The sequence below is a fragment of the Lagenorhynchus albirostris genome, chromosome 10 (genome assembly GCF_949774975.1).
Source record: "Lagenorhynchus albirostris chromosome 10, mLagAlb1.1, whole genome shotgun sequence".
Lineage (NCBI taxonomy): Eukaryota > Metazoa > Chordata > Mammalia > Artiodactyla > Delphinidae > Lagenorhynchus > Lagenorhynchus albirostris.
The window spans coordinates 57,807,659-57,835,113 of NC_083104.1; the positions used below are offsets into that span (position 1 = coordinate 57,807,659).

Consider the following 27,455-nt stretch of genomic DNA (forward strand, 5'->3'; position numbering starts at 1 on the left):
GGTGGATTTAGGAGGATGGGAAGAATTTAGTCACAGAAAATTGAATGGATAAGAAAGGGAAAAGAGAAGGTAGCAGAGTGCATAGAAAATATACTTTTACATATAAATTATACTTCATTAAGTCAAGATAAAATGTGTTTTCCAGATTATTCTATAACACCATTAAATTTTATACATAATTATGTTCAATTATCCTAGTATTCACTTTTCAAATATTCAAGATAAGTTATTGTAATCCCCAATTTTTCCTTAGGGTGAATCAAACCCAGTTAAATCTAACCAGAATAAAGATGCAAAAAATTCCTCACTTTCAGAAAATTATTCCCAAATCTCTACAAATTGAATGTAGCTCTAAAGCTACATCAAGAAATGATTTTACTCTATTCTAGCAGTGCTTGTAGAGTGTGATAATTGTGTTTCTTCCAAATAGTTTCTGAAGCAAGTTACAGAACTTTATTATCACTATTTTTATGCACTAATATATAATGATGAGATAGAGATTTGATTGAAAATATTAACAAATGTTTTAAATACATAGCCAATTTGCATACTGTACTCTATTAGTGTCTGTGATGTGACACAAAACTTTCCTGCATCCTAAGTAGCTGTGCTGTGTTCCAATATGTAACTGGAACAGTTAAGAGAGCAGAAGCTCTTGGCTTTTTTATTTACCCTACTACAAAGTAACCAAAGACTCAAAGTAAAATGTTCATTTCCATAATTATATCTTAATTTATGCTGAGCTTTAAAGGTATCTGTTCACATGAGTTGTTTTTTTTTTTCTAATTACCTAGAGTGGTTTCCCTAAATAGAATTCCCTTTCATCCCTTTCACTATGCTGTCCCCCAGGCCATGAAAATTTCACACTCATGCAATATGATGTATAGATGTCCTACACTCCATAATGACCTTAAAGTGGTTTCTTTCTTTGCCAGTTCTCTCCTCCAAATATTACTTAATGCATTCAAATCTCTTTGGGTGCCAATAAGTTGATCAGTAAATGGTCAATGTTATGATTTTGTTTTTGTGACAATTAGTCCTATTTGTTTCTGAGAATCACATATAGGGGCAGATCATTTAACTAATTATCACATGGGTTCCTTTCCTATGAAATATGTAACTTATTTTCAGAAAAAATACTTAGGCAATTTATTTTTCTAAAGATGTATTTGTTTTATGCCAACTTTATTCATAATAGCAAAATATAGTAATAACTCAAATGTCCTTCAACTGGTGAATGAGGAAACTGTGGTACATCCATACAATGAAATGCTACACCATAATAAAAAGGAACAGAATACTAATACACACAACAACATGAATAGATATGGAATTCATAAGAAGCCAGACTGAAAATGCTACACTTTGTAATGTTTCTACTTATATGACATTCTAGAAAAGGCAAAACTATAGTGGCAAAAAGTGAACCATGGTTCCCAGGGCCTGGGGTGGAGGCCTAAAGAGCAATAAGGAAACATTTGGGGCTGATTAAATAGTCCTATATCATAATTTTGGTGGTGGTTACATGATAGTTTGTATTGGCCAAACTTATACAACTGTACCCTAAATGGGCAAATTTTACCATATGTAAATTATACTTCAATAAATCTAAATTTTAAAAAGTAAAAATTCATTAGTATCACAAATTTTGAGCCTATATAAATTTATTCAATAATCTCTGAGATCCATTAAGAAAGGAAAGAAATTTTTTTTTGCTTTTTTCATTTGTAATTCACTTTTTTTTTTTTTTTTTTTGCAGTACGCGGGCCTCTCACTGCTGTGGCCTCTCCCGTTGCAGAGCACAGGCTCCGGATGCGCAGGCTCAGCGGCCATGGCTCACGGGCCCAGCCGCTCCACGGCATGTGGGATCTTCCCGGACCGGGGCACGAACCCGCATCCCCTGCATCGGCAGGCGGACTCTCAACCACTGCGCCACCAGGGAAGCCCTGTAATTCACTTTTATCTTTGATGATCTTCCCCCACCTTCATACCATATTTTATGAAAACATTTTGCTTCTATATAAGGATTGCAGGTGGTTTGAACTCAAAAGTGAGGAAGAAGGGCTTGGAGAAATATGATTTTTATAGACTGAATGTTTGTGTCCTCCCAAATTTCATATATTGAGCTTGTAGTTCACTTAAAAAATTTTTTTTATTTTCTACTGGAGTAGAATTGATTAACAACATTGTGTTATTTTCAGGTGTACAGCAACGTGATTCAGTTATACATATACTTATATATATTCTTTTTCAAATTCTTTTCTCATTTAGGTTATTGCAGAATATTAAGCAGAGTTCCCTGTGTTATACAGCCTTGTTGGTTATCCATTTTAAATATAACAGTGTATACATGTCAACCCCAAACTCCCAATTTGTCCCTCCCACCTGTGCCCCTGGTAACCATAAGTTCATTCTCTAAGTCTGTGAGTCTGTTTCTGTTTTGTAAATAAGTTTGTTTGTACCACTTAAAAATTTTTTTTAACCTATTTATTGGAGTATAATTGCTTTATAATGGTGTGTTAGGTTTCTGCTCTATAACAAAGTGAATCAGCTATACACATACACACGTTCCCATATCTCTTCCCTCTTGCGTCTCCCACCCTCCCACCCTCCCTATCCCACCCCTCTAGGTGGTAACAAAGCACCAAGCTGATCTCCCTGTGCTATGTTTCAACTAGCACTCTATTTTACGTTTGGTAGTGTATATATGTCCATGCCACTCTCTCACTTTGTCACAGCTTACCCTTCTCCCTCCCCATATCCTCTAGTCCATTCTCTAGTAGTTCTGTGTCTTTATTCCTGTCTTACCCTTAGGTTCTTCCTGACCTTTTTTTTTTCTTAGATTCCATATATATGTGTTAGCATATGTATTTGTTTTTCTCTTTCTGACTTACTTCACTCTGTATGACAGACTCTAGGTCCATCCACTTCACTACAAATAACTCAATTTCATTTCTTTTTATGGCTGAGTAATATTCCATTGTATATATGTGCCACATCTTCTTTATCTATTCATCTGTCATTGGACATTTAGTTTGATTCCATGTCTTGGCTATTGTAAACAGTGCTGCCATGAATATTGTGTTGCATGTATCCTTTCAAACCATGGTTTTCTCTAGATATATGCCCAGGAGTGTTGCTGGATCGTATGGTAGCTCTATTTTTAGTTTCTTAAGGAACTTCCATAATGTTCTCTATAGTGGCCTCACCAATTTACATTCCCACCACAAGTGGAGGAGAGTTCCCTTTTCTCCACACTCTCTCCAGCATTTATTGTTTGTAGACTTTTTGATGATGGCCATTCTGATCTGTGTGAGGTGATACCTCATTGTAGTTTTGATATGAATTTCTCTAATAATTAGTGATGTTGAGCATCTTTTCATTTGCCTGTTGGCCATTTGTATGTCTTCTTTGGAGAAATGTCTATTTAGATCTTCTGCCCATTTTTTAATTGGGTTGTTTGTTTTTTGATATTGAGCTGCGTGAGCTGTTTGTAAATTTTGGAGATTAATTCTTTGTTGCTCACTTCATTTGCAAATATTTTCTCCCATTCTGTGGGTTGTTGTTTCATTTTTTTTATGGTTTCTTTTGCTGTGTAAAAGCTTTTAAGTTTCATTAGGTCTCATTTGTTTATTTTTGTTTTTATTTCCCTTACTCTAGGAAATAGATGGACAAAGATATTGCTGTGATTTATGTCATATAGTGTTCTGCCTATATTTTCCTCTAAGAGTTTTATAGTATCTGGTCTTACATTTATGCCTTTGACCCATTTTGAGTTTATTTTTGTGTATGGTGTTAAAGAAGGTTCTAATTTCATTCTTTTACATGTAGCTGTTCAGTTTTCCCAGCACCATTTACTGAAGAGACTGTCTTTTCTCCATTTTCTCCATAGTCTTGCCTCCTTAGTTGTAGATCAATTGACCATAGGTGCGTGGATTTATTTCTGGGCTTTCTATCCTGTTCTATTGATCTATGTTTCTGTTTTTGTGTCAGTACTATCCTGTTTTGATGACTGTAGCTTTGTATTATAATCTGAAGTCACACAACCTGATTCCTCCAGCTCGATTTTTCTTTCTCAAGATTGCTTTGGCTATTTGAGGTCTTTTGTGTCTCCATACAAATTTTAAGATTTTTTCTTTTAATATTGATTCTTCCAATCCAAGGACATGGTATATCTTTCCATCTGTTTGTGTCATCATCCATTTCTTTCATCAGCCTCTTATAGTTTTCTGAGTACAGGTGTTTTGCCTCCTTTGGTAGGTTTATTCCTAGGCATTTTATTCTTTTTGCTGTGATGATAAGTGGGATTGTTTCTTTAATTTCTCTTTCTGATCTTTCATTCTTAGTGTATAGAAATGCAACAGATTTCTGTGTATTAATTTTGTATCCTGCAACATTACCAAATTCATTGATGAGCTCTATTAGTTTACTGGTAGCATCTTTAGGATTTTCTATATATCTGATCATGTCATCTGCAAACAGTGACAGTTTTACTTCTTTTCCAGTTTGGATTCCCTTTATTTCCTTTTCTTCTCTGATTGCCAGGGCTAGGACTTCCAAAACTATGTTGAATAAAAGTGGTGAGAGTGGTGGACATGTTTGTCTTGTTCCTGATCTTGGAGGAAATGCTTTCAGCTTTTCACCATTGAGTATGATGTTAGCTGTAGGTTTGTCATATATGGCATTTATTATGTTGAGGTAGGTTCCCTCTATGCCCACATTCTGGAGAGTTATTATCATAAATGTTGAATTTTGTCAAAAGCTTTTTATGCATCTATTGAGATGATGATATGGTTTTTATTCCTTAATTTGTTAATATGGTGTATCACATTGATTGATTTGTGTATACTGAAGATTCTTTGCATTCCTGGGATATATCCCACTTGCTCATGGTATATGATTCTTTCAATGTATTGTTAGATTTGCTTTGCTAGTATTTTGTAGATGATTTTCGCATCTATGTCCATCAGTGATATTGGCCTGTAATTTTCTTTTTTTGTGGTATCTTTGTCTGGTTTTGGTGGCCTCCAGAATGAGTTTGGGAGTGTTTCTTCCTCTGAGATTTTTTGGAATAGTTTCAGAAGGATAGGTGTTAACTGTTCTCTAAATGTTTGATAGAATTTGCCTGTGATACTGTCTGTTCCTGGACTTTTGTTTGTTGGAAGTTTTTAAATCACAGTTAAGAAAGGAAAGGAATTCTTGATTCCATAGTATGTTTAAAGAATTTTCTTCTTTTTAGAGCACCAATAACATTTCCCTATCTTTTGTTTTAAAAATGAAAATTATGTTTCTGGGTAAAAAAATCCACACTGAACAAGTGCTTTGTTTTTATTGTTATCTTAATTGTGAATTCACCAAAATAATATCTAAAAATAACAGTATTTTTGTTAAATACAAGCTTGTTCAATGAGTTGATTGGTTATGATAATCATCTAGTCTTAAAAGAACACACTACTATTTCATTATTAGCAATTGCAAGATTATTATATTTTACATCTCACAGTCTAGTAAGCAACTGAGTAATTCAGAAGGACAACGAATAAACCCAGTGCTAGAAACTTTCACATAATGTAACTGATATTCAGATACAAGAAACAAAATAGCAGAATTAGAAGTCATCCTGAGAAGGATGTGTTAAACAACGTATACCTTACCTTTGTGCTTGGGTGGCATAGCTATTGTCATAAGTCTCATATGTCTGGTCATCGTATTCACCCCCATAGCCATCATCATAACCCTGAGGCAGAAAATGGTAGAAAGATGGATTAGCAATCAATTTAAGTAACTATGATCTGTTTTTGATTAATGAGATTTTATATCACTTTTCTTTTTTTTTTTTTTTTTGTAGTACGCAGGCCTCTCACTGTTGTGGCCTCTCCCGTTGTGGAGCACAGGCTCCGGACGTGCAGGCTCAGTGGCCATGGCTCATGGGCCCAGCCGCTCCGTGGCATGTGGTGTCTTCCCAGACTGGGGCACGAACCCGCGTCCCCTGCATCGGCAGGCGGACTCTCAACCACTGCGCCACCAGGGAAGCCCATTATTGAGATTTTATATAAGGTGACCTTAATTTAGTTTTTATGTGTGGTTACTCTGCATCATATTTTACTAGATTAACAATTTCCATACAACATTGAATAAAATTTCATCTCTCAGATTTTAATATTTAATAATTAAACTCAGCATATCATTGAAGTAGCAATACCTACTTCTGGATTTATTTAGAATTTTGAGCAATACTAATGAAAACAATTTTAAAATTTCAAAATATATATTTTTTGAAAAACTATGAGTAGATAAGAATAATTATGATAACCTAATGGTGACACTAATCTATTTGTTACAACCCTACTGGGATTTTTTTCTTCCTTAATAATAATCAAAATCATAATTAGGATTGTAACTAAAATCTGGATTCCTCAGTAAAGAAGATGTAGTAATTATTGTTTGAAAAAAAAGAAAGGAAAAATGTAAAGAAGAAAAGAAGGAAGAAAAGGGAAAAGGAAGGAAGAGAGGAAGGAAAAGGAATGAAATAAAGACTTTTCACTTAGTTGTGCGTTCTATGGCTTTTAAATCTCATGAGTAAAATTATGTTGTGTGGTGGTTTAGTTATCTGACTAAATTCATGCTAACAAAGTTAATGCAGATTTGTGATTCTAGAATGTGCAAGCAAGCTAGCAAATATACACTCCAGTTATACATTGCAAAACATTGATTTAGTTTTATTTCCCTTTGTGGTCATTGACTTTATTCTTAATCATAGCCATCCATCTTGATTACTCTCAACTTCTGAGAAAACCTTTAGCTCTTCTGCTTCTGTATCTTTGTTGCTGTATCGCTTTCCTTGGAATGTACTTCCGTCCCACCGTACCAATTCTGTAATTCCATTTCAATCTGGAGGCTTTCAAATCTCTCTCATTGTGTTCAGAAATTTAAAGAGAAAAAAGTGCAGATGTGAAAGTTTCCATATTAATTTTGACTAAGACTTTTGAGTCCATTTAATCTGAAGACTAATATTTTTCATCAACTTAAGGAAGTTTTAAAAATGTTACTTCTTTATTACTTACACATATGGTTTACCCATTATATAATGTTATTTTGAGATTTTCTGTCTAACCTCATTTTCTTGTATTTTTCCATTAATGATTTCCATTTCATCATATTTTTGCTCTGCAGTATGGAACAGTTTCTCCATTTGATCTTTGAATGTTCTAATTAAGTTCCTATTGATGTTTTAAAAAATTAATCTAAACTTAATTTTTGTATATGAAACTATTGCATAGAGATTATTTTAAAAGAGTACTGAAAGGTTTATGTCCAAAAATCAGCAGCTACTTGTCTTGTCCCTCTCCAACTTCCAGTTCTCATTTTGCATTTTTATCTATTATTTTAGTAGTATTTAAGCATTTATTTTTGTGTTATTAAGTAATATGTTTACATTTATGTTGTTTGATTTATGAATTTTAGTGGTCTTTCTATTGACTGGCAATTCATGTTGTGAAGGATTTAGTTCTATTGTAGACTCCTCCCAATATGTCTCCCTATAACTGTCTTCCTAATATAGTTTCATCATAATTTTTCATTAACTAGTAAATGTCTACCTTGTTACTGAGTAATAAATAATTATTATTCATAAATGATCCAAATAGATTAGTATAATTCTGTTTTATTTTCATATCTTTTTGTTTCTCCTAAAGTTTGTAATTGCTCATTCACTTTACTATTTTCTTGGTTTTCTATATTAGGATTATTTGTCTTCTATTGTCCCAATAGTTATCCTAATCTAGCAATAATATTTCCAAATATTCCAAAACATCAGATAATCTCTCACTTCCTTTTGTGCTTCATAGAGACCAACTCCCACAGGACCAGATCATTGCACTGGTCTAGACTGCTGAACTCCTGGGCCTGAAGGCAGAGTAGTTTTTCTCAAACCTCCCACCCACCACTGTTTGCATGGAATTCCCTTTTACCAAATTCCATCTTCTGCTTGTTCTCATTTCTTCCTGAAACATCTCTTTCAGTAAACTCTATTAAGAGGTATATTGGAGAGAAATATTTACATTCTCTCTCTCTCTCTCTCTCTCTCTCTCTCTGTCTCTCTCTCCTCTTTAGCTTCACTCTCCCTCCATAACTAGCTTCTATATTTTACTTTTTTGGGTGAAGAATTTAAATTATACAGAAAAGTTAAATAATAGTACAATGAATTCAACTACTCTTCATCTAGATATGCCAATTTTGTCCCACCTACATTATCTCACTATATATATGTATGTATATATATATATATGTGTGTGTGTGTGTGTGTGTGTATGTATGTATAAATATTCTAAGCCGTGTGTAAGTCTGCTCCAGAAATATATTTCATCACTAAATAGCTCAGCTTGCATCTCCTGAGTATAAGGATATGCTCCTACATAGATACAATATTATTACTCCCTCAAAAAAGTTCACAATAATTTCATAATATCATTTACTGTGAAGTCCATAATTAAAGTTCTGTTATTGTCAAAAACAGGACTTTTATAGCTTTTAAAAATTTATTTATTTAATTTATTTATTTTTGACCATGTTGGGTCTTCGTTGCTGCACACTGGCTTTCTCTGGTTGTGGTGAGTGGGGGCTACTCTTGGTTGCGGTGCATGGACTTCTCACTGCGGTGGCTTCTCTTGTTGTGGAGCACGGGCTCTAGGTTCATGGGCTTCAGTGGTTGTGGCATGTGGGCTCCATAGTTGTGGCTCACAGCCTCTAGAGCACAGGTTCAGTAGTTGTGACAAAGGGCTTCATTGCTCTGTGGCATGTGGGATCTTCCTGGACCAGGGCTCGAACCCGTGTCCCCTGCATTGGCAGGCAGATTCTTAACCACTGAGCCACGAGGGAATCCCCTATTTTGTTTTAAATCAGAATCCAATCAAGATTCATGAATTGCATTTAATCATTATATATTTAGTCTTTTTGGAACTAGCATAGTCTTCCAGCCTTTTATTGCTTTTCATAACACTAACTTTTTGTGTAGTCTGGACCAGTGTTTTTGCAGACTGTCCCACATTCTGAATTTGTCTGATTATTCTCATAATTACATTCCCACTGAATAGTTTTGAAAGAACACTACATATGTGATATTGTGTTGAACATTTACAAATTTAAAACTTCTAGTTCCACACGACTGATTGGTTGAGTATAAAAGTTGAGGCTGAAGATTATTTTCAATCAAAATTTTGAGGGCTTTGATTCAATGTTTTCTATCATTACATACCTGTGGTCTTGAGAATTCCTGCTACTTGTATGTGACCTAGTTTTGTTTTGTCTCATTTTATTTTTTCCGTTTCTAGATGTTTTTACATTTTTCCCTGATGTTTTGAAATTTCCCAATGTTGTGCCCATGTGTGTGCATTTCCTTTTATTCCTTGTGCTGGGTACTTAATAAGCTCTCTCCATCTGGAAGCTTATACTCTCCAGTTCTGGGAAGTGCTTCATTTTTCTTCTCACTCTCTAGAACTCTCACTAGTGAGATGTTGGATCTTCTGGATTGGCGCATTAATTTTATCTTTATATCCTATGTGATATCTCTTATTTTTTATTTTACTAATGAGAGAATTCTATAAATTCATCTTCCAACTATTCTATAAAATATCCACACATACGTTCTAATAACTATTAGGGTGTGGAGAGGAGATTTCCTTGTATCAGCATCCTATCCTCATCCCAAGGTCTCATCTCCTCTCGGGTAGAATAAGAGTTAACAATGCAGTTAGAATTCTCAGTGCTGCAACTGGCAGTGCCTGTTCCCAGCTCTCTATCCTGGGCATCCACCTGGGTCTGTAACTGGGGAATTAATGATATTTGCCACACGTGTCTCTTTTCTAACACCCAGGCTATTGTTCTTCTGCCAAGTTTGGAAAAATTTAGCTTCTTTCATCTTCACGTCCTACTCAGGACTCAAGAGCTCTAACTTCCAACAGGAGGCAAGCAAGTTTTGTTTTGTCTTGTTCCTTTTTTTTTTTTGCAGTGTTTGTGTTCTATAGCAAAGGGAAAGAATAGCCATGAGTGGCAGGTGCAGATCTTTGAGGCCTTCAGCCTCTTGAATTCCCTTCCTTTCTCCTATTTCTATCTGTTAAAATGCTACTGATTTCTAAAGGCTATTTACATTACGTGATTTCAGGAAGATTTTCCTGCTTCTACCAAGCATAAGGTAACCCTCTGCCCTCTGAATTTAATAGCCTGTTGTTTTCTTCTCACTGTTACCCACAATGTCTAAACATATACCATATTTATTTTTCTATAATTTTCTCTTTTTAAATGTATGCTCCTGAAAAGCAAGTTAGTCCCTTTTTGGTGCCTTGTGATGCTTAGCATAGTGTATTCCATAGAGTATTCATTCAATAAATATGTATTGAATTGTTAAATTAGTACAAAGGAGACTATTCTCATCCAGTGTAGATATGGATTGACTCAAATCAATCACCACTGAAAAGGGAATATTACAAATGATGGATAGAGAGTAGTATTATATCTATTTATGAAGAATAGTTTTACCATTTGGCCTGTGGAAGAGTATTACATTTTCTTTCCTCATTTACACTTTCACTTTTTAAAATATTAACACAGAAAATCCACAGAATAGATGGAAATATTTCCTGACAACCCACAATTTCCTAAAGCATATAGTGAAGTTGTCCATAAATACTTGTACTTTTGTAAAAGAGAAAGTAAATGTGGATACTTATACTTAATCTATTATTGTTTTCTACAATTTGATGTAAATATTTATGTGGTTTTCTTAGGACAGGTAAAAATATAGATCATGCTGGTGATGTTCTAAGGTAAATCACTAAAATAGATTTGCTTCCAAAAGGACCAGTCAGTATCTGCAAGAGATTCAAATTAAGTAAGGGTATTCAACTAAAATATCAAAGCATAAAAGATCAAAAATTCTAAAAATTTTTCCCACTTTTGCTCCATTGTTTCTGCTGTTTCTTTTGAAGAAATTACTGGGGTATTATGTCCCAGCCTATTAACACATTTGTACTAATAAAAAGACTATTTTAGAAGTTACTTATTCTATCACAGTCTCAAAGTAGAATTTCCTAAAGAATAGAGGGTACATCTGATGTCCCAGTGAAGGAAAAACCTCCCTCTACAACTAAAAGTTTTAACTCTATTTCCTTCTAGTTGAAGACAGATGATTTGGCATCTCTCACAAAAAAGAAAATGCTCAAGGAGATAAGGTTCATTTCTTTTGGAGTCATGAAGAATATCCCTATTACCTAGATTTTCTTCATATTTATGAAGTTTTAAATTCTTTAGTTTTCTATATTTGAGCCAAATAAAAGCAGATCCTCATCGGATTTTTTAGGAAACACAATCTTGGCTATTTCCCAGATCTTCACCAGGTCCTGTGCAATTTACATAAGGTACAATATAAAATGTAGACCTGACATGAAGGCATGAGAAATAATGAAAGAAGAGGACAAGTTCTCTGCAGTGTCCTGTGAATTTTAGATCACTTTATACATCTGAGTACTGGGCACAGCAACATACAGGATACATGCGTATTACTATAAACACATGTTTTACAAATCCAGCCCTTTTCAAAGCTCCTTTGGAAAATGTATTTCTTGGCACAAATATGCCTACTAGTTTTTTTAATTTAAGGAGGTCATTTTGATCTAAACATCCCTTCCTGAACTATAATTTCTGCACAAATTTTGGGTTTTCAAAAGGAAATAATATTGGCTCTACAATAAGCTTAAAATAATAGTAATTCAGCAGACTTTATAAATATTAACCACTGAATTACCTATAATTCCTAGCAATAGAGACAAAAGAAGAATAAGACATAATTCCTGTCTTTTAGACATTCTCAACCAGTGATGTTTGAAAAAATTGTATGCACGTGTATGTATGTGTGTGTGCATGTATAATGTTATTATAAATTTTAGTGACATAAAGCACAGTATTTACAAATAAAAACAAATACATTTAATTTATATTTAAAATTTATATTTCATTTACATTAAAAATAAAATTTATAGCACTCAATTTAAAGATAAAATATAGAATTTATTGTAACTTCTGTACACATATAACTTCAGTGTGACTTGCTATTTCTTGAAAAATTCACTATCAATTTTTATAATTCTGTTGTTACAATAACACCACTATAAATCACAGCACAGATAAGATAAATACTTGATTACTCTTTGATTCATCAGAGACAGCCCTGTATTGATGAACATGTATAAATCTGACATTAATGTCACTTGAAATTTTCATTTATGTTGACAAGCAAAATGAAAAGGAAGCCTCAAATATGCATGTCAGAACTTTACTCATTTGTCATTTTTGTGAGCAACTTTGTTCTGAATTGGACAATGTTTTTTACACACTAGAAGGATATTTCCTCAATTTTGTGTTCTGGTCACAATATAAGGGCTACAGACATAGCAGACTTTTAAGTTAAATCTGCTTTATTAACATTTTCTCCATCATTTTCTTGTCTACATAATCACAGTAACAAAAAATCAAGTCCTGGTTTTTAGCATTTGCCAGTATCTGTGGTGTAAATATTCTTTCTATGGCTGATTTCAAGATAGCAATATGATATCCTTAAAAACAAATTTGGGAAGAGGTAAACAGTAGCACACCATATATTATTTCTGCCATACAGAACAACAGACATAACCTTAAGCATAGAGTGTAATGAAACAATTAGATAATAATGAGCTTTTAAATATTAACCCTTTGTCTTTAATATAATTTATTTAATTTTAAGTTTATGAAATTTAATTTTTAATAATGGCTGTGTTTAACAACCAATTCATGAAATTCCTGGAAATTTTACAAGAGATCTTGTGAGCCAGCACAAGTCAGCTCTAGCACAGCACTGCTCTCAGCTTACTAGAGGAGATCAACTGGTATATAAAAAAAAATTGAAATAGAAGTGGAAAGTGCTTCAATAGATTATATAATAGGGGCTATGACATCACATTGGAAGGAATGCATAAATCTGTCTGGAGATTTTAGGTGGAAATTATCAGGGAAGACCTTATTTGAGATGGTTATTTGTGGATAAATATATTTTCTAGAGGGACAAGTGGGTAGTGGCAGAGCATTCCAATTTCCAAGTGTGAATGCATGGCAACATGAAAGAAAATACTGTTTGGTGAACCACTAGCAGTTGGATCTAACTAAAACACAAATGCCTAAGAAATGGTAGGCAGTTGGGCTAAAGAAGTAGGTAGGAGTCAGGTCTGAAGTGCTTCCTATGACACAGCAAGGATTTTACTTTTTATCCTATAGGGAAGAAAGCCATGGAAAGATTTCTTCCCTATAGGCCATGGAAGAAAGATTTCTTCCCTATAAGCCATGGAAGAAAGCCATGGAATGACAATATATAGATCTATCTGCATTTTGTTACATTCATTTGACTCTTTAAAAAATTCCAAGTCTTTTGGAACTAGGCTCCATTTTTCCCATTTTCTTGACTAAGTTAATCATAGTTACTATAAAACCCCTGGATGATAACTCCAATGTCTGAATCACTTGTGTCTTTATTTTTCCTCTTGGTTCCCTCATGCCTTATAATTTTATTTACTGAATTCTTGATATTGTCTGTGGAAATTTGTGAAGGGTTTTGCCTGATAATATTTTCTTCCAAAGAGGATTAAGTGTTCCCCTGGCAGGCAGTTAGGATAGCAGCAGATAACCTTGATGCCATGGAGAGATGGTTTTAGGCAATTGTATAGAGAAGTTGGAAGCTTAGGCAGTCTGGGCTAGAGATATAGCTCTGGAAGTGATCAACATAAAGATGACAGTTGAAATTACAACCGCTATTCAGGGTGTCTACTGAGAGGAGAAATTTAGGCTACACCATGCCCTACATGAAGCCAGTGTTACGAGAGCCCCCTTCCCATGTTTAATTGTCCTTTATCTCACTAGGAAATAAAGGCACAAGCTGTTATAAATATAATCCTGTTTTCTTCAAGAAGATCCCACTTTAGAAAGAAAATCAATCTTGAATTTATAAAAAGATATGATATTTCTCTAAAGGCCTGTTGTAAAATCCCCATGCCAGTGTATGTTTTGGACATTAACCTGTAAGGATCTCTGGCTGTTCCTGGGTATACATTACCACCTCACAGATACCAAATCAAAAATTCTTCCAAAAATGGAAAAATAAACAGAATATGTATTAAATTTCCTCTAGATACAGAGTTTTTCTAATCAACATGCATTTATGAAGTTTTTGAAGATTTTCTGTAACTAAGAGAATCATCATACAAAATAGTTCAGAACATTTCTTACCATATATTCTGGAAAATGCACGTTTCCAAAATATTATGTTACTGAGAGTTTGGCTAACTGCTATTGTACTGGATTTACCTATGTTAAAAGTTAAGTTGGATCATATAAAATTGCCATTTTTGTAGATACAAAAAATATGTATTTGAACTGTAGTTAAACCTAATACTAACACTAGAAACTATAAAACTGACATGTTTTTGTCAACTAAAGAGAAGCAAAAATATCTTGTGATGCTAATAAGTTATTGTGGCTTTCAGAAGAAAATCTTTTTTGAAATTTAAATAATATGAAATGTCATCCTGACTCTGCTTTGTGCCCACAGTTTCTTCAAAGACTTTTCAATTTAATAGGCCTTGGTGACAGGTTTAGAATTTGGTCGTTATTTTCATTTGGGGTTTTATTTCTGTAAAAGGTCAGCAGGTATTAAAAGAAAATAAATGAAAATAATGCAGAATTTTCTAATAAAATTGAGAATTCAGCAGATATTAAAAGAAAATAAATGAAAATAATGTGAAATTTTCTAATACAATTGAGAGAAAAAGAAAATAAAGTCGAACATGCAATCAAAAACCATAAAGTATTCCAGAATTAAGTAATTTAACTATGAGGGTCAAGATCATAAATTTGTCACCAAAATCTAAAATTCTAGGCACAGAAGAAATTTGCAAATGCTGCCCTTTAATGTTATTGAATACAATTAACAGGTCATATGAGAACTTGACATTTAACTTTCTTTATGAAGTGTGGTTAATTCTTATAAGCATATGTTCCTTTCTGGATGAGTTAAACCATAAAATGCATAACATGTCCACTTCATATATATTTCTTGTTACTACAAAAGCACTTCATGGTAATAATTCAAATTAAAAAAACATCATGAAATATTAAAATAAAATCTGTACATGAAATGCCAATATTTTAATAGTCAATATTCTCTTAGCATGTAAATGATCAGTGTTTATGACACGTATCTGATTGATCATGGATTTTTATACTTTCTCATGTTTCTTTTCTTAAAGGTTTAATTTTTATGTGAATATCTCCCTACATTTTTATCATACATTCTCTGCTTGATATATGGATGAGTTTCTTGTAAAATAGAATGATTTTAATAGTATCTCCCATCTCTTTTTTCCACTAAAAGAATAGCTTCCTATTATGGATTGCTGTCTTGTGTGGAACAGTGTGGCAATGGATAAACTGCCCCCCCACCCCCAGCTTTTGTTACTGATGCAGCTTGCTCACTCTCTGTGGGAAATCATTATCTGTTCAAAACCATCCTAAGCCTGAATGTGTCCACACAGCGAATGGGGAAACACTAAAACTAATAGTCTAGCTTTACAATGTGGCAATACTTAATTTTCTGAAAGTTTTATATGGAAAACAATAAATAAGTCTCTAATAAATGGGGAATGTATTCTATTATAGCTTCATCTGCTATGGGGTTGCAGATATGTGTTTTATATTGCTATTTTAGGCTACAAGAAACCAAAGCATGAAAAGTCGTTAACATCATCATAGCTATCTCATTCAACCTGTGCATGGCAGGGATAAATTAGAAAAACAAAACAAAACAAAATAAAAAAGAATCCAATAATTCAACTTCCCATAATGACTCCTGCCACACTTCTTGGTAATATTATTTTTGTTGCTGAAACAGGGATTTTATAGTTTGTGCAAGACTATGATGGCATGATGTATCTATTTAATATTTTTCAATATTTCTTTCCCAAAGTATCTTTACTGGCACTTTTCAGTTAGAAGGCAATTTAAGAATCCATCATTTTACATTCATAAATACAACAATTTTGGCATTTTGTTTTACATAATTATCATTTTCTAATAAATTATGCATCAGGCAAATGTATATCAAAATGAAATAATAATTTCATATAAACCAGTTGAGTAATCTTCATTCTTACAATGGCTTTTTCCCTGTTATATGGTACCATATCTAACAAAAATTCCTTTATTATCCTGAGAGGAAGACATTTCTGATCTCTTTGCAATTTCTGTGATTAGAAAATACTAAGATATGACAATGCCCTTTATTCATCTTTAACCTTTTGACTTACAAGTGAAAAACATGAGTTGTCTTTTAAAACTTGGTCCTGCACTGAGTCATGACAGCATTACTAATTTTATTTTTCTGGAATGTTTCGTTTCAGTAGTGCTTAGTTTCATGGAGAAAATGTAAGTATTCAAGTTAACTATGTCATTAATAATTGTTTAATTCAAGTTAACATTGTTTGAATAGGAAGGGGGGTCTCATTGCTAAATTAGGTTTAGTTTTGATTTTTAATCTTCTTTTGAAACTATTCTCTCCTACTCTAGTCAGGGCCTGCTTTATTTGTTTGTTTGTTTCCACATAGCTCAGGCTCTCCCGTGGGGCTGGTGACTCAGGGCTTCCTCCAAAACCAGCAGCCCTGGAGGCAGGCAGTATGAGCAGGGAGGGACTCTTCATCTCTACTGCAACCACACAAGCTATAGTTTAAGTTTACATGAGATTTATTTGAAAAATTTAGTCTAAAAATGTTACAAATGTGTTGGTGTACAGCATTCTGCATTATTAAACAATTTTACGTGTTCTATTATTAAAACTAACAAATGTAAGCTACTGAGGCCAGAAATATCAGTTTGCCATTTAAAACCCCAAATTTCCATCAAAGGATAATTCAAATTGCCATATTATTCTATTAACTATTCATTTTCTCTGTGGTGATTCATTTCTTTCCAAATTTAATATTGTGTTGGCTTATAATGTTATAGCTCCTATTGTATTTCCTACATGGAGGCTTCATACATACTAGGGCCATGCAGTCCAATAGATCTTTCTGTGATGATGGAAGTTTCCATGTTCTGTGCTGTCACTGGTCAGACGTGGCTTTTGAGCACTTAAATGTGGTTAGGGTAACTGAGGAACTGAATTTTTAATTTAATTTAATTGATTTAAATTTAAATTTAAGTAGCCACATGTAGCTGTTGGCTACATGGATGCTGAAGCACTTGTGAATAAACATATTTGAAATACTCAGCTGTCCAGAGATTTTTTACATGTCTTTTTTTTCAGTTTGAGACAGGCTGGGACCTGGGACACTTTGCACCTGGACAAACCTCTCCTCAAGCAACAAAATACAAAGAAACTGTATGGGACTAAAAATAACTGCATGCATGTGCAGTTGGGGCAAATTATGGACAAAAAGATACAAAAAGACTAAAAATAGTCAACTGCCACTTCTGAAGATCCAGGAGGAAAAAAAGGGTGTTGGGAGCAAAAGCAGGGTACTACACATGCCCTCTGCACACAACACCACCTAAGGGGTGGGCAAGCCACCTAAGCCACCTCTCCAGCCCAACCCCTGGACACACCCCTACCCTCACCCCATATAAGGAACAAGCTCACTGCCCCGCCCAGCGAGTGAACAATCAAGTGAACCTGTTGTTTGTTCTCGCTTCCCCCTTCTGCAGGAGGGTTCCCAATAAAGCCTTGCCTGAATTTCTTGTCTGGCTTCTAGCCAATTTCTGTTGACTGGGGAAGGCCAACAACCCTGGTTGGTATCAGATTTATGGCACCCAATGTGGGTCAGTTGTCCCCTTCTTGGGAGAGGATCTGGGTACCTCCAGGACCACCAAATAAAGTTTCCCCATGGGTGACAAGTGGCCACCTGAACCTCTTGTTTCAGTGTCACTGGATTTGGCAAGTCTGCCTTCCTGGCCCCTGGGGACCTCAGTACCCTCATTCAGACTACACTTTCCCCTCCCCCTTGTCTTTTCCCTCTCCTGAAATCTCTCCACTTCTCCTCTCTCTGTCCTCTTCTCTCTCTGTCCTCTCTTACCTCTGTCCCCCGCTTCTGAGAGACTGGATATTGGCAGCTACAGCCTCACTCCTCTCAGCTTGTGAGACCATGCTCCCTCTGGCCGGCAATGGCTCCCCTTGATGGTTACAGAGGTTGGAGAGGCGTGCCTCACACCGTGCAGACCCTGGTCCAGCAGCCTCTCCCTGATAGGAGATTTATGAGAGTGATAGGGGGTTAAACCTCATATCATGAACTGGCTGGATGTCCTATCATCCCAGTATTCTCACCTGTATTTTCCTGCTGTCTCTTTCCCTTTTTCAGTCTTTTCTGTCCCTCCCCCACTTCCCCCTCCCTGGATCCTTATACCTGAAGTCTCTGCCAAAATTGTGGGCATGGTGGAGCATTTAAACCTTGAAATACAAATGCAGCGCACTTTCCCTGAGATTCCATGCTTGGCTTACTTGGTGGGATTTTAAAAAACAAAAAAGAAAAGAAAGGAGCTTGCATTTTTCCCTCCTCTGCTTTTGCAGTGTAACTATTCTTTCTGCCTGAGCTCTAAGGTCTTGCATCTGTCTCTTCTGCTTTGTAGTGTAACTATTCTGCCTGGGCTTTCAGGAACTACCTGATTCATCTGTAGTCTCCCAGACCAAGGGAAAAAATGGGCCATTTTAAATTCAAGTGGGAAACTATGAGGTCTCTGGTTCTGTATTTATGGAAAAATTAACTTGTAAATGATCTGTATATAATTGGTTTAAGGAAATGGAGTGCTTATACACATTCTCAGAAACATAAAGGAGGCTCACCGGAATACATTTTGGGTTAATGTGATCTGGGAAATATTCAATATCTAATTAATCTCTGGTATTAGACATAGCTTAAGCTTGTGGGTTTAATTAATGCAAATCTGTCTTTAAAGTCATCAACATTAAGTATAATACTTTTATTGTACCTATGGTTACTGAAAGTCAATAAGTGCATATTGTTTCAGTTATAAAATCTGTTAATATGGAAAATAACCTGATATGATTAAACTTTTAAGTAAATGTTACTGAGATAAGAGCGTTTTGGTGAACTCTATAGGAATAATTATGTTTTGGAAACGTCCATTTAAATAGTCCCTCCAAACTTTGTAACTTAAAACTAAATTAAGTTAAATGATAGGAATTCATTGAATATCCAGGCCATTTCAAATAAGATAAAATATTGGGAACATTAATTGTTAAACAGGTCTAAATTTACCTACTTTTGTCTTCTTGTGAGAGAGAAACTAAAGTTATTTGGTGTCACCTTGAGATGTTCTCTACCAATTTATAGAATGCTAATGTAAATGACAGTTCATGGTTGCTTAAGGAAAGTAGGATGTGTGTTTTCAGAAAGAAATGTATGAGGAATGGAAATATATTTTGTTAATGGAAAAAGGGTGAGTTTGTTCCAAAGCTGGTTATTTCTGAATGGAAAGAATAAGAGACTTTCTGGCTACAGAAATTTGCAGGTTTGTGGAAGAGGAACATTGAGAAAAGCATTTTGTATGTGGTCAGGACTTTCTAAGGTGGGATTAAATTTAATTAGGTAAATGGATTTTATTATGAGTAGGCTGATGCAGGACTGGATTTGGTTTCTCTCTCTCAAAAGAGAACAAAGTTTTCCTGGAATGCTGTTTTTGATAACAGATTGTATGAGTTTCTGTGCCTTTAAATGATCTGTATTTACTTTTGAAATCTTTTTTTTTTTTCACCTTAGTCTAGGAATAATGATTTCACAGCCACCTATGATTCTAACTGACCAAGTGTTTGTAAAGCTTTTTGAAATTTTTGACAGACATCCCAAGTATCAAATTCTAATTAAAGTTCTTTTGAGCCCCCCCACCAGCTAACTTTGGGGTGCTTCAAAGGGCCCTTGGAGAATCCTAAAGAGAGGTCCTAAACTAATTGGGTTCATTTTGTATGTTAAATTACATGGGAAACATTGTCCAAACTCACTGTTCCTTGTGTCAGATGGAATCATCAGGCTCTCCCCAATTTTTATCACAGCTGCCAAACAAATAGGAGATAGGATTTTGGGTTCTTCTGCTGTCTAGTCTCTCACCTTACTCTATGCACAAAAAATCCCCTGTGGGAATACTCCTACCTCTAGGCCCTCAGGTCCTGACCCCTGTGGCATTTTCCATTGCGCCCAACTCCAATTCCTCCAGGAGTTCCTTTTTGTACCTCTAGGACCCCCTTCACTCTAGGCCTTGGCAGCCCATACCTCCTTACAGACTACCTATTGGGCTGGCCACTTCCAAGCAGCCCACATCCTTTAATAAGGCTTCACAGATGCTCAATCTCGAGGAATACACCCTGACATAGGAAAAATTGTTATAGGACATAAGCATTATGGACACCAGATCTCCATCAAAGAGAGTCCTGTCAATGCACTGGCACTGGTTCAAACATCCCCTATCGGGGCCCCCTTGTGCTAGGGACTGGGTTAACCAGAGATGTCTGGTTAGGCTATGGGAGAATAGAGGGCCCTCAAAATCCCATTAGGTAAGATGAGAATTTGGAGGACACTCTAATCCCCTTCTGACAAAAGCCTCCTAATAAATGTCTCTGAGATTACAGACTTCATTTCTAGGAGTGCTCTTGGTTGCAGGTTACTCAACATAGGAGGATCCCCTTCTAAGCCAGAAGAAACACCTCTGGAATATATTCTTAAAAATTGGAAATTTAAAGAAATAGAAGGGCTGGAAAGGGAAAATTTTTAACTCTACTAACACTGCCTGGCCTTTATATAAGTTGGGGGATAGAGAAAAATGGCCTGAAAATGGGTCTCTAAATTACAGTACCATCTTGCAATTGGATCTTTACTCTCATAAGATGGGAAAATGGACTGAGGTTCCCTATATCCAAGCCTTCACAGTCCTTTACCAAAACCCCACTCTATGAGGCTCCTTAATCAAAAGCCAGGGTAATCAGAAAACACTCCCAACATTTTAGATGATCTCCTTCTAATCTTCCCCAATTTTCAGGGAGGGGGGAAATCAAGTTTCCCCTGCTTCTCTAGAGCCACCTGATTCTCCAGAGCCACCTACTTACCTGGAGGCACCTACTTCTTCAGATCCCTCTGACCAATCTCAAACTCCACCTCCCTATGTCCGTTTATACCCTCCATTACCCTAGGAGGGAGAGACAGGTCTCTCCAGGGTAACTCATAGTGGAACTTCCTATCACCCAGGATCAGGAAAAATAGGCCCTATTAGGGAAGTGGTAAATGGTGAAGGGACAATTAGAGTACATGTGCCCTTCTCTTTAACTGATTTAGCCCAAAGCAGAAGAGACTGGGCTAATTTTCTGAAGACTGTAGTATGTTTGCTGAAGGGTTTCAGACCCTAACTCAGGCCTTTGATTTAACTTGGAAGGATGTCCAAATAGTCCTGTCTACTTGCTGTAACCCTGAGGAGAAACAGATTTGGGGCAGCAGCCCAGGGGCACGGTAGCCAGCTTGCCAATCTCAACATTTTTTTAAGGGTGGAGACGCAGTCCCAAATCAGGAGCCCTGTTGTAATTATAATTCCCAGGATGGAACAGAGGGCAGGAAGCACATGATCCAATGTGTATTAGAAGGGATGAGAAAGTGTATCAAAAAGCCAAAGGGTAAAGGAGTGACCCAAGAAGAAAAAGAAAATCCAGCCCTCTTTCAGGGATGGCTTGTGCAGGTTTTTGAAAATTTACTAACATTGAACCATCCACTCCCTAGGGTCAATCCCTGCTGGGAAAACATTTTATCAGCCAGTCTACCCCTGATATTAGGTGGAAACTCTAAAAGTTACAATTAGGCTCACAAACACCAATGCCCCAACTTCTAGAGGTGGCCTTTGGGGTATTTAATAATCGAGATCTAGCTGAGGAGGAAGAGAGAACCTGACATGAAAACAAGCAGGCCAGGGCTCAAGCTAAACTCATGGCCACAGATGTCAGCCATGCCTTGAAACCTCAGGACAACCCAAGGGGGCCAAGGAAGTTTAACCATCTGCCTGGAGGTAAAGCCAACAAGGGAGGATGCTTCAAATGTAAGTCAACTTGCCACTGGGCCCAAAAGTGCCAAAAAGAGCTCTCTGGCTCATGCCCAGTCTGCAAACAAATCAGTCATTGGAAGTGGGAATGCCCTCCATCCTGAAGGAGAAGGGGGGCTCCCAATTCCGAGATGGCCACGTTGGGTGACTGACGTGGCTAGGGGATTCTGGTGGCTTCCCCCCATGAGATGTCTATCTCCATCAAGGAGCCCTGCATAGTCCTTGATGTGGCAGGTAAGAAAACCATTTTTTTAATTGATATGGGAGCCACTTACTCTTTCCTGGTCTCTCATGCTGGGCCTCTTTTCTCCAAAAGCTGTACTGTGACTGATGTCAACAGAAAGCCTCGCACCCATTTCCTCACTGGGCCTCTCACTGGCCAATTTGAACAGCGTTTGATCTCACATGGCTTTTTGGACGTGCCTGAGTGTCCTACCCCACTACTGCGGAGAGACCTTATGGGCTCCCTTGGAACCACATTACAATTAGGAGGCCCCAAGCAATCCTTTTTCTTGACTCTGACCAAGACAAATCAGTTGGAAGAACAAGGGTCTATTCCCAACCATATTCTACACACAGTAAACCCAGCAGTTTGGGACAAAGGAATCCCTGGGAAGGCTATAAGTGCCTAACCTGTAAAAATTAGCCTTAAGCCAGAAGTCACTTATCCTAACAAGAGACAGTACCCCATAAAGTTGGAAGCAAAAAAAGTTTGCAACCTCTCATAGATAAATTCTTAAAACATGGCCTCTTAGTGCCCTGTCAGTCTCCATGCAATAACCCCTATTCTGCCGGTTGTTAAGCCAAATGGGAAATATCGAATGGTACAAGACCTTAAATCAGTAAATGATGTAGTGGTCCCTATACATACTCTTGTGGTCAGTCCTTATAATATATTAGTCCAGATTCTTGGAGATGCCAAATGTTTTACTGTGCTTGACCTCAGGATGCCTTCTTTTGCATCCCAGTTCATCCCTCATCACAGTATCTGTTTGCCTTCGAGTGGACTAACCCCCGCTATGGACAAATGCAACAATATACCTGTACAGTATTGCCCCCAGGGGTTTTAAGACAGCCCCACTTGTTCATCCAGGCCCAAGGAAAGAGCTAAGGGAAATACACCTAAAAGAAGGGGCCATTCTACAATATGTAGACATATTAATATGTAGTCCCACCATGGAGGCCTCAGCTCAGAATACCATTGAAGTCCTTAATTTCCTTGGGGCCCAGGGCTACAGTGCCTCCCAGGGGAAAAAAAAAAAGCACAAATCTCAAAACAACAGATTATATATCTGAGATATATTATAAACCCTGGAAGTAGACAGTTCTCGCCAGATAGAGAACAAGCTATTTTAGGCCTAAGCTCCCAAAAGACAAAATAAAACTTTGTACTTTCTTAGGCATGGCAGGATTTTGCAGAATTTGGATTCCAGGATTCAGACTAATGGCTAAGCTTCTATACAAAGCCACTAAAGGCCCAAATACAGAACAATTACTTTGGACTGGAAAACAAGAAAAGGCTTTTAATAATATCAAACAGGCCCTCACCAGAGCTCCTGCTCTGGGTCTCCCCAATTTAAAAAAAAACCGTTTGTGTTGTACATAGCTGAAGAACATGGAACAGTTCTGGGGGTCCTTGTTCAAAAGCTAGGAGAAGTTCCTCAGCCTATAGTCTATTTTTCCAAACAACTAGATTCCGTGGCCTGAGGTTGGCCTGGCTGCCTCTGGGCAGTAGCTGCCACTGCTTTATTAGTGGAAGAAGCTAACAAACTTACCTTTAAATAGCTGCTGGAAGTCCAGACCCCTCATCAAGTACAAGGGATTTGGAGATTAAAGGCCACCACTGGTTAACTGGAGGCTGCGTTACTAAGTGCTATGCATTACTCCTTGACTGTCCAAAGGTAACCCTCAAAACTTGCCACACCCTCAACCCAGCTATAGTAATGCCCACAGAAAGCCCAGAACTAACACATTCCTGTCTTGAAACACTTGACCTGGTTTATGTCTGCAGGCCTGATCAAACAGACCAGGCCATAGAAAACACTGAGGAAGAATAGCTTATTGATGGCAATAGTTTTGTTAAAGATGGAGTCAGGAGGGCAGGGTGTGCTACTGTGAGTGTTCATAGTGTTATGGAAGCAAAACGTTTGTCACCCAACACTTCAGCCTAGAGGGTTGAGCTTACAGCCCTAACTTGAGCCTTAACCTTAGGGAAAGGAAAATTATAACTATATATACAGACTCAAAATATGCCTTCCTTGTTTTACATGTCCATGGAGCTGTCTGGAAAGAAAGAGGACCTTAAAAGGCAAAAATTCCCCTTTAAAATATGGGGCTGAGATTTTACATCTCATAGAAGCAGCTCAAAACCCAGAACTAGTAGCAGTCATTCACTGCCATGTGCACCAAAAGGAAAATTCTCAAATTACCCAAGAGAACAACAGGGCAGATGGAGAGGCAAAGAAAGTAGCCCTGATGCACATACCATGTAGAAACCAACATTGACAAAATTCAACAACAAGCCATTTGGCTTCAGCAGACAATTAACCACCAATCCTCGCTAATCAATATGGGCAGGGAAATTGAAAACGGTTCTCTAGTTTGTTCTCTTGGAACCCACAAGGTTTAAAAAACTTTCTGACAGGAGGTTTTCATTTTATTACCCTTTTCTTTTCAGTCATATTTTTTCTAGTACTGCATTGTCTTCCCTACTCTTGTAAACTTGTGACTAAGACTTTTTGGTCCAAGAAGTAGACCTGGGACCAATAGGTCCAGACCTTTCATTCGGAAAATAGAGAAACATATTAAACATTAACCCTGAGATTAACAAAAATATATACCCAAGCAGAATGGCTTCTTGGCAGGAGTAACATCGCCTCCTCTGTCTTGTCAACAGTTAAAGAAGCCCTCCCAAAGTTAACCTGGTTCCTTCCCTTTCTAGGCCCTTTAATGGCTATTGTTTAGTCTTTTTTTTTTTTTTTTTTTGGCTGTGCAGCACAGCTTGTGGGATCTTAGTTCCCCAATCAAGGATCAAACCAGGGCTCCCTGCAGTGGAAGCAGAGAGTCCTAACCACAGGACTGACAGGGAAGTCCCTTTAATGGCTGTTGCTGTTCTTCTCCTTTCTAGCCATTGTTTTTAACCTTTTTATTGAGTTTGTGTCTTCTAGGCTCCAACAGTTTGAAGTAAGGCTCGTGATGGCTCAAGGAATTCAGCCCATTCCAGCAGAGAGTGGCCCAGGTCCCTACAGGTCCTTGGGACAGTCAGCAAGGTACTTCTATGCCTCTGAGGCAGGCTAGGGTCTGTGGCCCCCGTCCAGCAGGAAGAAGTGTCAGAAGAAGAGACCTTCAGCCCCTTACTCCTTAAGAATACGGGTGTAGAGTCTCTCAGGGGCGAATGAGACAGGCTGGGACCTGGGACCCTTTGCTGCAGTGCTGCAGTGCTTGCACCTGTACACACCTCTCCTCAAGTAACAAAATACAAAGAAACTGTATGGGACTAAAAATAACTGTGTCCATGTGCAGTTGGGACAAATTCTAGACAAAAGATACAAAGAGACCAAAAAACCCAACTGCCACTTTTGAAGAGCCTGGAGCAAAAGCAGGGGGTTGAGAGCAAAATCAGGGTACAGCACATGCCCCCTGCACACAACACCACCTAAGGGGTGAGAAAACCACCTAAGCTACCCCTCTGGGCTGACCCCTGAACACATCCCTACCTTCACCCCATATAAGGAACAAGCTCGCCCCCTCAGGGAGCAAGAAAGCAGGGGAACCTATTGTTTGTTGTCACTCCCCCGATGCAGCAGGGGTCCCAATAAAGACTTGTCTGAATTTCTTGTCTGACCTCTAGTCAATTTCTATTGACTGGGGAAGGCCAAGAACCCTGGTCGGTATCAAGTTCATAACTTAACCATAGATGGAGAAAAAAAAACTATGGACTTAGATTTCATAAATGATGTCATTTTGAGAGCAAAAGGAATACGTATTTTGAATCTGCCACCCATTCCCCCTTTATCTTTGTCCCCTTGTGGAAATTAACTTTGATTTTCTCTTTTGTGATTTTGAGTGACGTTGCTTTCCAATGAATGGGATGGACTGGAAGCCTGGAAGGCATTTTCTGTAGACTACTTCCTTGAGAGTATTTGAAAATACATTAATGTGACATTAATGTCACAATAAGCTTTAACAGTTCTGAGAAAATTCCAATATGCAAACTTCCAAACAACAGTAATGAACAATGAAATTAGGTAAAATGAAAAATACTTCTTGACTCCGCACTTATCCTTCTTATTATCATTTTAAAGAATCAACAAAGGACAAATATGCCAGAATCTTTGATGATTTAAAAACTGCTATTTTAAAGTAGAATCTTATGTTGTCAGTTCTGCTTTATTGTTTTTTTTATAAACTAACAAGTGACCTCTGGGCTTTATGCTTAAGGAGGATTTCAACACTCACAAAAATTGATCATGAAGAGTTATTTTAAGAATATACAAGATTGCTGTGTGGAAGAAGGTAGAAGACACCAGAAACATTTTATGTGTAATTTTATCCTTTTTTTTTTTTAAAGAACAACAACAACAAACAACATTATTGTCACAAGGAGTAACTTAAATATAGGAAGAAGAAAAGAGGGACTTAAAAAAGCCTCACAAGAGATGAAAGGTCAGTGTTTCAAAGTGTGTGGTATCCTTAAATCTGAGGTCAATGAATAAAGACTTACTTTTGTTCCAGTGACAAACACGAACAGAAATGAAAGAAGCAGAATGATGGTGGTGAGGCTTATACACAATCAGTCAATACAGAGAAGCACAAGCCACAGTCTACATGTTCAGGCTCTTTCTGCTTGGATTTCCATTAACCTTCCTTGATTAAGACTCTTCTAGCATGTAGTACACTGTGGGCTTTGTCTTTCTGAACTTATGCTGTTCTTCACTGTCAGTTACGCCACTCACCTTGCTAATCCACCAGTGGTATTCTGCTCACCATCTCTACCTCACCTCTTTGGAAAGCAATCAAGTGTTCCCAGACAAACCCTCTTGTGATTCTAGCTCTATCACTCCTTTCTAAGCTGTTAATGTTTCGGTATTTCCCTCTCTCATATTTTCCTTGTTCACCAAAAGGTAACTGCATCTCTTCTTCTCATTTACGATCAAAAGAGGAAAAAAAAAACAAACTAAGAGGCAATAAATTGTCACAGGGAGAGTCCAATTTGCCAAATGTTATAGTTCTTTCCAAGGTCAAATTCCTATGTTTCTGATTTTATTTTATCAGAGTAGCATTGCATATAAATTGTGTAA

General features: G+C 36.9%; 1 protein-coding gene across 1 annotated transcript in view; it reads right to left on the reverse strand.

The window, feature by feature from the left end:
• KHDRBS2 (KH RNA binding domain containing, signal transduction associated 2) overlaps positions 1 to 27,455 on the reverse strand; it is a 685,450-nt gene that overhangs the window by 64,515 nt on the left and 593,480 nt on the right. The window contains exon 7 of the mRNA XM_060164098.1: positions 5,655 to 5,737. Within this exon, the coding sequence (XP_060020081.1) occupies positions 5,655 to 5,737 (83 nt within the window). The remainder of the gene's footprint in view (positions 1 to 5,654; positions 5,738 to 27,455) is intronic.